General features: G+C 42.7%; 1 protein-coding gene across 1 annotated transcript; it reads right to left on the bottom strand.

Annotated features, from left to right (window-relative positions):
• Positions 1-4,585: 4,585 nt before the first annotated feature.
• Positions 4,586-6,098, bottom strand: LOC110888401. Its single transcript, XM_022135928.1, has 3 exons — positions 5,876-6,098; positions 4,695-5,677; positions 4,586-4,591 (listed from the first exon to the last, which is right to left on the bottom strand). Exons 1-3 carry the CDS (start codon positions 6,096-6,098, stop codon positions 4,586-4,588), a joined length of 1,212 nt encoding a protein of 403 aa, XP_021991620.1.
• Between the last annotated feature and the right edge of the window lie 8,369 nt (positions 6,099-14,467).

Genomic DNA, 14,467 nt, shown 5'->3' with positions numbered 1-14,467 from the left:
TATTCACATAACTTATAAAACTCATTTTCATAACAAAACGGAACATATATCGGAACATGCGATAATGAGTGTAACAACATAATACTATCGCATGACATGAAAACTAAATCAATTGATAGGAATCGAACGGACTGTCAAATGAATCGATAATCAAAGACGTGAGGAGTTTTTAACAGATATAGTAATTTAGTGGTTTTTGAATATGAAGCAATAAAGAGTGGGGTAAGGATCCGTACCTTAATAACTCCAAAGTGAAGCTACCTTATGCTAATATTTTAGATTTATATTGGGCAGAGTTTCGACTATTGATTAATCTTTTAACCTAATTTCACCATAATGCACACAAAACAGAGTTAGTGATCAATACAACGATTACGATAATTCCCCGAGATCAATTTGGACAATGAATGTCCAAGTGCAATACTTCGGCTCATTTATCAAAATGACAAACGATAAAGTACAGTACTTCGGCTCGTATATCGAATCATCGACAACGATAAAGTACACTGCTTCGGCTCAGTCATCGGATTACCGATGATAGATGAAACATAACCCAAATATGGGCAGCACTTAGATATTCTTTGGGATATATTGATTCCGGACAATGAATCGTAATAGCGATCGAGTAATTACCCTGATTGCGGCAGCACTTCGTGATTCGTGTGTGTTTGTGTAGTATTTTGGCTATAACTCAGTGTTTATAACGAATTTCTTCGTCGTTTTTGTGCCAGAAATCAAGTCCCAAACTGCTCTATTTATACCCGAAATTTGTCCCTGTCGCGTAGCGCGAGGGGTACCCCCCCCATGGCGTCGCGCTACGCGAGGGGTCACCTATTTTCTATAGGTAGCCACGTCCCTAACTAGGCTTGCTGAGTCGACGATTCGGCCAATAGCATTTAGACAACGTTTTTATGAAGATAATCGTCAACTAGGTTTTACCCCCCCTGAGTTTTAGGGGCCCTGATCCTGATTCTGATTGTTCTGGAAATTTTAAGGTTAGTGCAGAATTACTTGGGTGTCTTAATTAGGGTTTTCTTAGTGGTTAATGATTTTAAATTTAGGGGCATTACAACTATTACCCCCTTAAAAGAAATTTCGTCCTCGAAATTTTGCAAATAAGAATATAACCTATCGTATAAGTAACAGAAACGAAACTTTCCTAGCAGAGTTACTAACTTATATAACCCGAATTTTCTAACTACACATGGGTATTTGAAATTCATAGCTAAGGTTATGACTAAACTTGTCAATTACCTTATATATGTGCCTTAATGGTCCTTCTTACTAAGATATCTTACCGTATGAAAAGTTTAATAGAGATTTTCAGATACTTAGAGTGACTATTAGTACTGAAATTTCCTACATAGATAGCTAAAATATCTTCTCATAAGGTAAAGCATAAATGACCGTAAACAGAAACAAATGAACATATTTCAAATAGCAAGATTTACCGTTACTCGACTAAAATTCTATTGCGAGAATAGATTAGGGTATAGAGAACGAATTGATTCTTCGGATTCCCATGTTGCTTCGCGTTCAGAGTGATTTTTCCAAAGGATTTTAACGAACGGGATTACTTTCCTACGTAAAACCCTTTCTTGTCGATCTAAGATGGCTTCTGGTTCCTCTTCGTAGGACAAATCTTCGTGAATTGAAAGTAACGGATAACTAATGACATGGAGTGGATGATAATTATATCCTCTTAAAGAGGATATATGAAAAACGTTATGAACGTGAGAGAGTTGGGGCGGTAAAGCCAGTCGATATGATACTTCTCCAATTCTTTCAAGGATTTCAAATGGACCGATGAAACGGGGACTAAGTTTTCCTTTAATTCCAAATCTACGAATGCTACGCCAAGGTGATACCTTTAAGAATACGTGGTCACCAATTTTAAATTCGAGGGGTCGTCTATCTTGATCGGCATAGCTCTTTTGTCTACTCTGAGCTTCTTTCAATTTTTCTCGGGCTATAATGACTTTTTCATTTGTAATCTGAACTAATTCTGGCCCTTCAATAATCTTTTCTCCGACTTCATCCCAGCATATGGGTGCACGACATTTCCGACCGTACAAAAGCTCAAAGGGTGCCATGCCAATACTTGCTTGCCAACTGTTGTTGTAAGCGAACTCAACAAGACATAGATATTCATCCCAGTTTCCAGACCATTCAAGTGCACATGCTCGGAGCATGTCTTCCAAGGTCTGAATCGTACGTTCTGACTGCCCATCTGTTTGTGGATGGAAAGCCGTACTAAACTTTAGTCGTGTCCCCCAAGCTGCCTGAAAGCCTTTCCAAAATCGTGAGGTAAAACGTGGGTCTCTATCGGAAACAATGGAAGATGGTGTGCCATGGAGTCGAATAATTTCTTGAAGAAATATTTCGGATAACTTATTAACCGAAAATCCTTGCTGAATTGGTAGAAAATGTGCTGACTTTGATAATCTATCGACAACAACCCATACAGCATCATTCTTCTTGAATGTCTTAGGTAAGCCAGTAATAAAATCCATTGTGATTTCATCCCACTTCCATATGGGAATATCCAATGGCTGCAACAGACCGCTTGCTCGTTTGTGTTCAATTTTCACTTGTTGGCAAGTGAGGCATTTACTTACGTATCGAGCAACGTCTTCCTTCATGCCATTCCACCAGAAGTTCTGTCTTAAATCTCTATACATCTTGGTAGATCCTGGGTGAATTGAAAATGGTGAGCTGTGAGCTTCGGCTAACAATGACTCACGAAGGGTGGAGTCATCGGGTACACAAAGTCTTTTGCCACACCAAATCACCCCCTGATGGTCTATACTAAATTCAGATTGCTTACCCACCTCGAGATTTTGCACAATTGCCCAAAGTTCTCCATCTTGCTTTTGTGCATCTTTGATCCGCGATATGAGGTCGGGTTCAATCTGCATTTTAGCTAGATATCCATCAGATTTACTAAACTGGAGCCAAATGTTCATCCTTTCAAGATCCCTCCTAATATGAGGTTGAATTTGTAGGCAAGATATAGTCCCGGAATTCTTTCGGCTTAATGCGTCAGCTACAACATTGGCTTTGCCTGGATGGTATTGAATATTTGCGTCATAATCTTTTAAAAGTTCTAACCACCTTCTTTGCCTCATATTTAGCTCTTTCTGCGTAAATATATACTTGAGGCTCTTGTGGTCGGTAAAGATATCACATCTTTCACCATACAGATAGTGTCGCCAAATCTTAAGTGCAAAGACGACTGCGGCCAGTTCTAAATCATGTGTAGGATAGTTAACTTCATAAGGCTTCAACTGACGGGAGGCATAAGCGATAACCTTCCCATGTTGCATTAGCACACAACCTAATCCTTTCTTTGAGGCATCACTGTAGACTTGGTAACCTCCTGATCCAGAAGGGAGAGCGAGTATCGGAGAGGATACAAGTCGTTTCTTTAATTCTTCAAAGCTTTTCTCTTGTTCCTCATTCCATGAGTACTTCACCCCTTTCTTTAGGAGTTTTGTGAGTGGTAACGCAATTACCGAGAATCTTTCAACAAATCTTCGGTAATAGCCAGCAAGACCCAAGAAACTTCGTATTTCGGTAACAGAAGTGGGTCTTGGCCATTTTGTAATAGCTTCAACCTTTGTTGGGTCTACTATAATTCCCTCTGCTGATATAACATGACCTAGAAATGACACTTGGCTAAGCCAAAAGTCACATTTGGAAAACTTCGCGTACAACTTCTCATGCCGCAAGGTTCCAAGTACTATATGTAGATGTGCTTCATGCTCTTCGCGACTCTTAGAATACACCAGAATGTCATCGATAAAGACAATAACGAATTTGTCTAGGAATTGGTGAAATACGCGATTCATCAAATCCATGAAGACTGCGGGTGCATTAGTTAGCCCAAAGGGCATAACCAAAAATTCGTAATGACCATATCGAGTACGAAAAGCGGTCTTGGGAACATCATCATTCTTGACCTTTAGTTGATGGTACCCAGACCTCAGGTCGATTTTTGAGAAGAACTGAGCCCCCTGAAGTTGATCAAAGAGATCATCAATGCGAGGCAGAGGATACTGATTACGAATAGTAATCTTGTTCAGCTCTCGGTAGTCAATACATAAACGCATACTACCGTCTTTCTTCTTCACAAATAAGACCGGAGCACCCCAAGGTGAAACACTGGGTCTTATAAATCCTAAATCTAACAATTCTTGCAATTGTTCCTTCAACTCCTTCAGTTCCATCGGGGCCATACGGTATGGAGCTTTAGAAATAGGTTCGGCACCAGGGATCAAGTCGATGGTGAATTCTAACTGACGGTCGGGTGGTAATCCCGGAAGTTCATCCGGAAATACATCAGGATATTCACGGACAACGGAGTGGCTATCGATACTCTTAATACTAACAGAAATATCCTTAATCGATGCTAGGAATCCAGCATCGCCGTTTGATATGGATTTTCGAGCCTTAAGCGCAGAGATAATTTTAAGAGATTTATAAGCTTGAGTTCCCTGATATATAATATCAGGATGATGAAGATTACCGAAAATAACACGGCGAGAATGACAATCTATAGTTACCTGATGTCTAGACAACCAATCTATTCCTAGAATAACATCAAAGTCACACATATGTATTGGAAATAGGTCTGCCTTACATACAATAGATTCAATACGGATCGGACAATCCTTATATACGTAAGTGATTACGGATGAATTTTCCATGGGAGTGGAAATGGTGAAAGGGTGATCTAAGAGAGTTGGTCTTATCGGAAGATACTTAGTAAACGAATGGGATACTAAAGAATGAGTCGCTCCTGTATCGAATAACACATAGATACTATGTTCACCAATCTGAAGGGTTCCAGATACAGTACCTGGAACATTAGCAGCGTCAGTAGCAGAAAGTGCGAAAACTCTTCCTCCAACATTGGGTTGATGATTCTTCTTAGTATCTTTCTTAGGACATTCCTTGATCATGTGTCCAGTTTGGCCACATCTAAAGCAGGCTCCTGTACTTCGGTGACATATGCCTTGATGTCTCTTACCACAAGTATTACATAGAGGGTATGTAATCTGATTCGGGTTTACTTGTTGATTTAGTGGTTGAGCTCTAATAGGTTCTGCATACAACTGAATTTGGTTTTGAGCAGGCCTCGGGTTTTGAAGTCTAGGTTGCCATGGACGTGCTTGATTTCCAAAGTTTGGATTTCCTTGCACTTTGCGAGCTTGATGTGGTGGTGTAGTGGACGATTGGCCGATTTCCTGCTTAAATTGGCCTTCCCTATTTCTCTTCTTATTATCCCCAGTTCGAGATAGGAATTCTTTCCTTTCGAATTCAAAAGTTTTGATTGCATCAGCAACTTCGGTGATATCCTTAAATTTTATGTACATGATCGACTTCCGAATTCGATCATTAACTGCCCACTTGCATTTTTCAGCCTGGACTTCTGCTGATCCTGCAACATCTCCTACAATACTAGCCAATCTTGAAAATCGAGTAATGAACTCAGAGGCTGGTTCATCACTCCCCTGTCGAATCACTGCATACTCCCTGATATAAGCTTCTTTATCAGCGGTCGAAAAATACTTGTCGTAAAAGATATTACGAAAGTCGACCCATGAAAGATTAGCGTCAAAATCATCCCCTCCTTTGACTTGCTTATATCCTTCCCACCAAGTTTGTGCGTCATCTTCAAATTTGTAGGTAGCCAGTCTAACTTTGTATTGCTCCGGAACTCCAAGAACTCCGAAGATCTTTTCAATGTGAGCTATCCAGTTTCTTGCTTCGACTGGATTAGTAGCGTGACTAAAGGATTTCGGTTTTTGTTTTTGAAATTTACTAATCCATATGTCTATAGTATAAGTAATATTGTTCGTGGTATTCTCACGGGTTTGACCACCAGAGATTGGATTAGTGTTAGTGTGTTCTGGATGACGAGTTTGTTGAATAACGGCCTCAGCTGTTTGGGCAACAAGGTTTGGAAGCAACCCAGCAACAGCCTGGTTGATAGCATTAACTATGTTTGGATCAACTGGAGTCTCATTCGAAGAAGTGTTGTTACGTTCATGGTTAATACGAGTATTCCTACGTGGCGGATGACGAGGAGGCATCTATAAGAATAGACATAGGAGTTAAATCAAATAAGAGATCAAGTTGAATCCTATCATAGATATCTACCCATTCCTCACAGGTCTTAATTACTATCTTCAAGTTTTCTACAGGAAAGAGCCTTTGCTCTGATACCATAGCTGTAACACCCCAACCCGGAAGGGCTGACGTGTCACAATAACGGTAACATAAACAAAAGTCATAATTCCATTTATTTATTTGATAAGGACACAACCACACGACTATTAAAATTAATATACAAGCGGAGATATTCATCTTAATTAATTAACATCTTCAGATTTATTCCTATGCTTTATTCTTCTCTCTTTTCCCCTCCCAAAGTAACCTGTGGACCTGTATATACAAAAAGTTTACGGAATGAGCCGAATGCTCAGTACGGATTTTTAGGCTCAAATAACAAATAAATGCTTCATATGAAATCTTATCCGGATGGAACTTTAGGCGAAAATGATACGATGCAAGAACAAAATTTCATAATCATATCTTACGGATGTACCCATGAGCAAACTTAAAACGTGACAGTACACAGGTAGCTACTCCCGCATAGTTATCACATGAGATGGCGAATTGGCATACCCGTTATCCACCTCCTTATACTTAAATCCTAGGATCGATCCATACGCCTCCTAATAGCCTTATGTACCACACTTGTACTTAAGAGACGCCGTGAACTGATCTCTCCGTCACGGATGGAGCACATGATGTTGATGCCACAACAACATGCTCGTGGGACACTCCACGAGAAGCGATACTCAGGGTATCAGAGTACAAATGGTCTTATTCACATAACTTATAAAACTCATTTTCATAACAAAACGGAACATATATCGGAACATGCGATAATGAGTGTAACAACATAATACTATCGCATGACATGAAAACTAAATCAATTGATAGGAATCGAACGGACTGTCAAATGAATCGATAATCAAAGACGTGAGGAGTTTTTAACAGATATAGTAATTTAGTGGTTTTTGAATATGAAGCAATAAAGAGTGGGGTAAGGATCCGTACCTTAATAACTCCAAAGTGAAGCTACCTTATGCTAATATTTTAGATTTATATTGGGCAGAGTTTCGACTATTGATTAATCTTTTAACCTAATTTCACCATAATGCACACAAAACAGAGTTAGTGATCAATACAACGATTACGATAATTCCCCGAGATCAATTTGGACAATGAATGTCCAAGTGCAATACTTCGGCTCATTTATCAAAATGACAAACGATAAAGTACAGTACTTCGGCTCGTATATCGAATCATCGACAACGATAAAGTACACTGCTTCGGCTCAGTCATCGGATTACCGATGATAGATGAAACATAACCCAAATATGGGCAGCACTTAGATATTCTTTGGGATATATTGATTCCGGACAATGAATCGTAATAGCGATCGAGTAATTACCCTGATTGCGGCAGCACTTCGTGATTCGTGTGTGTTTGTGTAGTATTTTGGCTATAACTCAGTGTTTATAACGAATTTCTTCGTCGTTTTTGTGCCAGAAATCAAGTCCCAAACTGCTCTATTTATACCCGAAATTTGTCCCTGTCGCGTAGCGCGAGGGGTACCCCCCCCATGGCGTCGCGCTACGCGAGGGGTCACCTATTTTCTATAGGTAGCCACGTCCCTAACTAGGCTTGCTGAGTCGACGATTCGGCCAATAGCATTTAGACAACGTTTTTATGAAGATAATCGTCAACTAGGTTTTACCCCCCCTGAGTTTTAGGGGCCCTGATCCTGATTCTGATTGTTCTGGAAATTTTAAGGTTAGTGCAGAATTACTTGGGTGTCTTAATTAGGGTTTTCTTAGTGGTTAATGATTTTAAATTTAGGGGCATTACAGCATAAGTCCATCCGGACCGCACAAGACCAACGTTGATGTTATTTGGGCCGAGTATGTTTGATTGGGCTTTCTAATTGTTTTGGGCCGGGTGTTAATTGGATCGCACAACCTGCTGTGGATCGCACAACATGTTGGGCCGGGTAGTGTTTGGGTTTCAACTACCCACTCGCACAAGATGTTATTGGGCCTACATTGTTATCTCAGCCCAATACATCCTGATCGCACAAGTCGGATATGTTATCTACTTAACTGTTAACGTGTTTGCCATGATCGATATGTGATATAACATGTTAGGCTATGTGTAAAACTTATGTGCACTACTTGAGACCAAAACCTGACTTGTATGGTAACCATGTTAGGACGTGGTTGACCCCTTATAGCTCAAGTGACCTTTCGTGTATCTGCCGAGCAAACCAGGGTGAGTTCACACTCTTCCAAGGCATGGGATTCCCCGGTGGGTAGGGAATGGGATTGAACAATTACTCGTATTTTCACTATTACTAGACTATTTACCATCGTCCTCGGATAGCGAAGGGCACTTACGTAAAACCTACGTAAACTTGTACTTACCACTGTCCTCGGGTTGCGAGGGGCACTTACGTAAAACCTACGTAAACGAATACTTATCACTGTCCTCGGGTTGCGAAGGGCACTTACGTAAAACCTATGTAAATCTCACGCGTACCATTGTCCTCGGATTGAGAAGGGCACTTACGTAAAACCTACGTAAACCTCGTACGTACCCCTGTTCTCGGGTTGGGAAGAACACTTATGGTTACAACTAGTCTAGTACAAACAACATGGGAAGCCTCCCCCATTAACTGAACATACTACTGGCCTAGTAGACCCAGCATGATTATGAAATGAACTTACGATACCTGAAAAGAATTCAATAACTGAACAACCAACTGTGAACTCGCTCAACTTTGTTGTTGACTCTCTGTTACATGCCTTGCAGGTCCCTAGGTACTCATGGAGCTTGCACGGGGAGGCGCGGTCGTTGCGGGACATGGACAGTGGATGCCATGTTAAAAACATTATAACATTTTCGAACTTATTACTTATGTTGGGTTTCATATTATGCTTCCGCTACTTAAACTATGTTTTCTTTGAACACCAATTGTATTGTGTTGGATTTCACAAACTACTTTTAAATATATGCTATGTTCAATATGATTGGTGGCTTGATCCTGGTCATGTCACGCCTCCAAGCGGTGATATTCCGCGTGTGTATTTTTGGGGGTGTGACAGATTGGTATCAGAGCCATTGGTTATAGTGAACTGGGTTTTAATAAGGGGAAAAAGCTTTGGTTAAAACCAGACTATAACCTGTACAGTGCTCAACGATCCACAACGACGCTTCGCTCCACGTGCAAGGCTCAACATTTTTAGGTGATATGGTTTATGTTTTATTGCCTACTTGTTAGATACATAGAACTATGCCCATGGTATGCTTAGATAAACGTAGCAGCCATCGTTTGAGACACATGTGTGCTTACTCTCTTCTATCATCGCACTTTCGCGAACCTCTCTCACTCCTGTTCCCCTTTTTGTTATGAAGATCATGAGTGGACGTGTGAACTTAACTCAAGCCCAGTTGATGGCTCTTATCAATGAACAAGTTGTTGCAGCACTTGCAGCAGCTCAGGCAGGAGGTCAGAACGCTCAGCCACCTGTATGCACATTCAAGACTTTCATGGCTTGTCGTCCTAGCACATTCAGTGGCATTGAAGGAGCAGTTGGACTCCTCCACTGGTTCGAGAAGCTCGAATCGGTCTTCGAGATGTGTGAATGCCCTAAGGCTCGCAGGGTGAAGTATGCCACTGGTACTCTCGAAGGCATTGCGCTGACTTGGTGGAATGCGCAAGTTCAGATGCTGGGGTTGGCGGCTGCTAATGCCACCCCATGGAACGATTTCAAGGAACTGATCAAGCGGGAATACTGCACTCGTGATGACATCCACAAGTTGGAGGTGGAGTTCTATAATCTGAAGATGACAGGGTCAGAGATAGAGGCGCATACGAAAAGGTCAAACGAGCTGGCCATCTTGTGTCCAACTATGGTGGACCCTCCTATCAAGCGCATTGAGCTGTACCTCAAGGGCTTAGTACCAGAGATTCAAAGCCATGTGACCTCTGCTAATCTTGCTACCATCTAGGATGTTACTCGTCTTGCTCACCGTCTCACGGAACAGGCAGTGGAACAAAACTAGCTGCGTAAACGTATTGGTGCTACTACCCCTGCTACTACCTCTGCTACTCCTAGTGACAACAAACGAAAGTGGGATGGAACCTCCAGCAAGGGTTCAACTACGGTTCAGTCCCAAGCACAACAGCGAAAGATCGATGACTACCAGAGTCCGGGTCAGCAGGCTTCTGGTAGTCAAGGGCAGGGTGGATATCGAGGAAATCACCCAAAATGTAATAGATGCAACAGACACCACAGTGGTCAGTGCAACAAGGGTCGTTGTCAGCGGTGTCTTAAGATGGGTCATGAGACCAAGGATTGCAGGAGCCCACGACCTGCAACTCAGAATCGTCAGCAGCAACAGCAAGCACCGCAGAATCAGCAACAGGGCAACAAGGGATGTTTTCATTGTGGCGCTGAAGGTCACTTCAAGAGACACTACCCGCAGTTAAACCAGAATCAAAATCAGAACCACAACCAAGGCAACGGGAATAACATTGGGGGAAACAATAATGACAACGGTGCTAGGGGTCGTGCGTTCGTGCTGGGTCAGGGTGACGCAAGGAATGATCCTAATGTGGTGATGGGTAAGTTCCTTCTTGATGACTTTTATGTTACTGTTTTATTTGATTCGGGTGCCGATACCAGTTATGTGTCTCTAAAAGTTAGTCAAATGCTCAAGCGCACACCAACACTTTTGAACACCAAGCATATAGTAGAGTTAGCAAATGGTAGAAGTCTAGAGGCCACACACATAGTTCAGGGTTGTAATCTTATGCTCGCTAGTCAGACCTTCTCTATCGATCTCATTCCTATAGTTTTGGGTAGTTTCGATATCGTCATTGGGATGGATTGGTTGTCCCAACAGCAAGCAGAGATCCTATGCAAAGAAAAGATTGTTCGTATTCCCCGTTCTGGTAAAGAACCTCTCGAAGTTCAAGGCGACAAGAGTGGTGCCGTGGTAGGCATCATCTCCTTTCTTAAGGCCCAGAAGTGTCTGCGAAAGGGCCACACCGCTATTTTAGCGCTTGTTACTAATGCATCAACGAAAGAGAAGAGATGAGAGGATATTCCAGCAGTACACGACTTTCCTCAAGTGTTTCCTGAAGATCTACCTGGGCTACCGCCTCATCGCCAGATCGAATTCCAGATCGAGTTAGCTCCTGGAGCAGCACCCATAGCTCGAGCACCTTATCGCTTAGCTCCAACAGAACTGGAAGAACTGTCCAAGCAATTGCAAGAACTATTGGATAAGGGTTTCAGTCGTCCTAGCTCTTCGCCTTGGGGAGCTCCAGTGTTGTTTGTGGAGAAGAAAGACGGTACCTTCCGTATGTGCATAGATTACCGCGAACTCAACAAGGTGACCGTGAAGAATCGCTATCCTCTTCCACGCATCGATGACTTGTTCGACCAGCTGCAAGGGTCGAGCTACTATTCGAAGATTGACCTGAGGTCAGGCTACCATCAACTGAGAGTCCGAGACGAGGACATCTCTAAGACAACGTTCAGGACTCGTTATGGACATTACGAGTTCCTGGTTATGCCTTTTGGACTGACAAACGCACCAGCGGTCTTCATGGACCTTATGAACAGAGTGTGCAAGCCGTACCTCGATAAGTTCGTTATAGTTTTCATCGACGACATCCTGATCTATTCTAAGAGTCAGGAGGAACACGAACAGCATCTACGGCTTATTTTGGAACTCCTTCGAACAGAACAACTGTATGCAAAATTCTCGAAATGCGACTTCTGGCTTCGTGAAGTCCATTTACTAGGCCACGTGGTAAACAAGGATGGGATTCATGTTGATCCATCCAAGGTAGACTCGATCAAGAACTGGCCTGCACCCCATACACCAACAGAAATCCGCCAATTCTTGGGTTTGGCAGGTTACTACAGAAGGTTTATCAAGGATTTCTCCAAGATTGCGCAACCTCTCACTTCGTTAACTCAGAAGGGCATCACCTATCGTTGGGGTGATGCACAAGAATCTGCATTTCAGCACCTAAAGGATAGACTATGTAGCGCACCGATTCTTTCATTGCCAGAGGGCACATACGACTTTGTGGTGTATTGTGACGCATCAATTAAGGGTCTTGGGTGTGTATTGATGCAACGGGATAAAGTCATTGCTTACGCCTCGCGCCAACTTAAGATTCACGAAAGGAACTACACTACGCATGACTTAGAGCTGGGAGCCATTGTTTTCGCGCTCAAGATATGGAGACATTACCTGTACGGTACCAAGTGCACCATTTACACCGATCACAGGAGTCTCGAGCATATCTTCCAACAGAAGGAACTAAACATGCGGCAACGTCGATGGGTCGAGCTATTGAATGATGACGAATGTGCCATCAAGTACCATCCGGGCAAAGCCAATGTTGTGGCTGACGCCCTCAGTCGAAAGGATACCACACCTAAGCGTGTGCGAGCATTACGGCTCACCATTCAATCTAGCCTTCCTGCTCAGATACGCGATGCTCAGGTAGAAGCATTGAAACCAGAAAACATCAGGGCTGAAGCCTTACGCGGCTCAAGGCAGTGGTTAGAACAAAAGGAAGACGGCGCTTACTACGTAACAGGACGCATTTGGGTCCCACATTATGGCAACTTACGCGAGCTGGTGATGGATGAAGCGCATAAGTCTCGCTACTCAGTACATCCAGGTTCGGATAAGATGTACTACGATCTCAGAACTACGTATTGGTGGCCTAGCATGAAGGCCCACATAGCAACCTACGTTAGCAAGTGTCTGACTTGTGCGAGAGTCAAGACGGAATATCAGAAACCATCAGGCCTACTCCAGCAACCAAAGATACCACAATGGAAATGGGAGGAAATTTCCATGGATTTCGTTACTGGCCTGCCTAGATCTCAACGTGGAAATGACACTATTTGGGTGATCGTGGATCGACTCACAAAGTCTGCACATTTCTTGGCTATCAAGGAAACGGATAAGTTCTCCACTCTAGCAGACGTCTATCTTAAGGAAGTAGTATCAAGGCACGGAGTGCCAATCTCTATTATATCTGATCGCGATCCGCGATTTACTTCTGAGCTGTGGCAAGCAATGCATAAGTCCTTTGGCTCAGGTTTAGACATGAGTACAACTTATCACCCTCAGAAGGATGGAAAGTCTAAGCGCACTATTCAAACCCTTGAAGACATGCTTAGGGCATGTGTGATTGATTTTAGCAACGGCTGGGAAAAACATCTCCTATTAGTGGAGTTTTCGTATAACAATAGTTACCACACCAACATACAAGCCGCTCCATTTGAGGCATTGTACGGGCGTAAATGCCGATCACCTCTTTGTTGGGCAGAGGTGGGTGATAGTCAGATCACGGGTCCAGAACTTGTAGTAGACGCGACGGAAAGAATTGCGCAGATACGACAACGAATGGCGGCAGCTCGTGACCGTTAGAAAAGCTACGCTGATAAGCACAGGAAACCACTCGAGTTCCAGGTTGGGGATCGAGTGCTACTCAAAGTCTCACCGTGGAAAGGTGTAGTTCGTTTTGGCAAACGAGGTAAACTTAACCCACGTTATGTTGGACCGTTCGAAATCATTGAGAAAATAGGCAAGGTGGCCTACAAACTGAACCTACCAGCAGAACTCGGTGGAGTTCACAACGTATTTCACGTGTCGAATCTGAAGAAGTGTCTATCAGATGAGACCCTCATAGTTCCTTTGAAGGAGCTCACTATCGACGATCAGTTGCGATTCGTCGAAGAACCTGTTGAAATCACGGACCGGGATGTTAAGGTCCTCAAGCACACTAGAATCCCTCTTGTTCGAGTTCGTTGGAACTCCTGTCGTGGCCCAGAGTTCACCTGGGAACGAGAAGACCAAATGAAACTCAAGTATCCCCAGTTTTTCGAGGACAATGCAACCACTACTGAGGCTGAAGCTACTACAGAATTTCGGGACGAAATTCCAAATCAACGGTGGGATAATGTGACACCCCAGGAAAACCAGTAAACAACTTAACTAGCTTCCTCAGTGAGTACGTACCAAGTTTCAGGATGAAATTTCTTTCAACTTGAGGATAATGTGACAACTCATAATTCGAACCTATCTTTGGGTTTAATGTAACGTATGTGAACGTGATGTGATTATGTGAACTTGGTTGATTAATTGAATGCTATGTTTGATATTGTGTTATGTGAAAATTACGTGTAGATATAAAACTCGAACCACACACATCACACAATCGCACAACACCTTTGGACTCGGCCCATGTATGCTTGAACTCGAAACCAAGGGCAACCCAAGGGAAGGGTTCGGCCGACTCCTTTTATACGCATAC

The sequence above is a fragment of the Helianthus annuus genome, chromosome 11 (assembly GCF_002127325.2).
Source record: "Helianthus annuus cultivar XRQ/B chromosome 11, HanXRQr2.0-SUNRISE, whole genome shotgun sequence".
NCBI classification, from domain to species: domain Eukaryota; kingdom Viridiplantae; phylum Streptophyta; class Magnoliopsida; order Asterales; family Asteraceae; genus Helianthus; species Helianthus annuus.
The sequence above is the reverse complement of the archived record's forward strand: the minus strand, read 5'-3'. Positions and strand labels throughout refer to the sequence as shown.

Coding starts and splice junctions, on each gene's coding strand:
- LOC110888401 (XM_022135928.1), bottom strand. CDS start 6,098: ATGCCTCCTCGTCATCCGCCACGTAGGAATACTCGTATTAACCATGAA. Junction 5,678..5,875: donor AATCTCTGGTGGTCAAACCC/GTGAGAATACCA, acceptor ACAAATTTGAAG/ATGACGCACAAACTTGGTGG.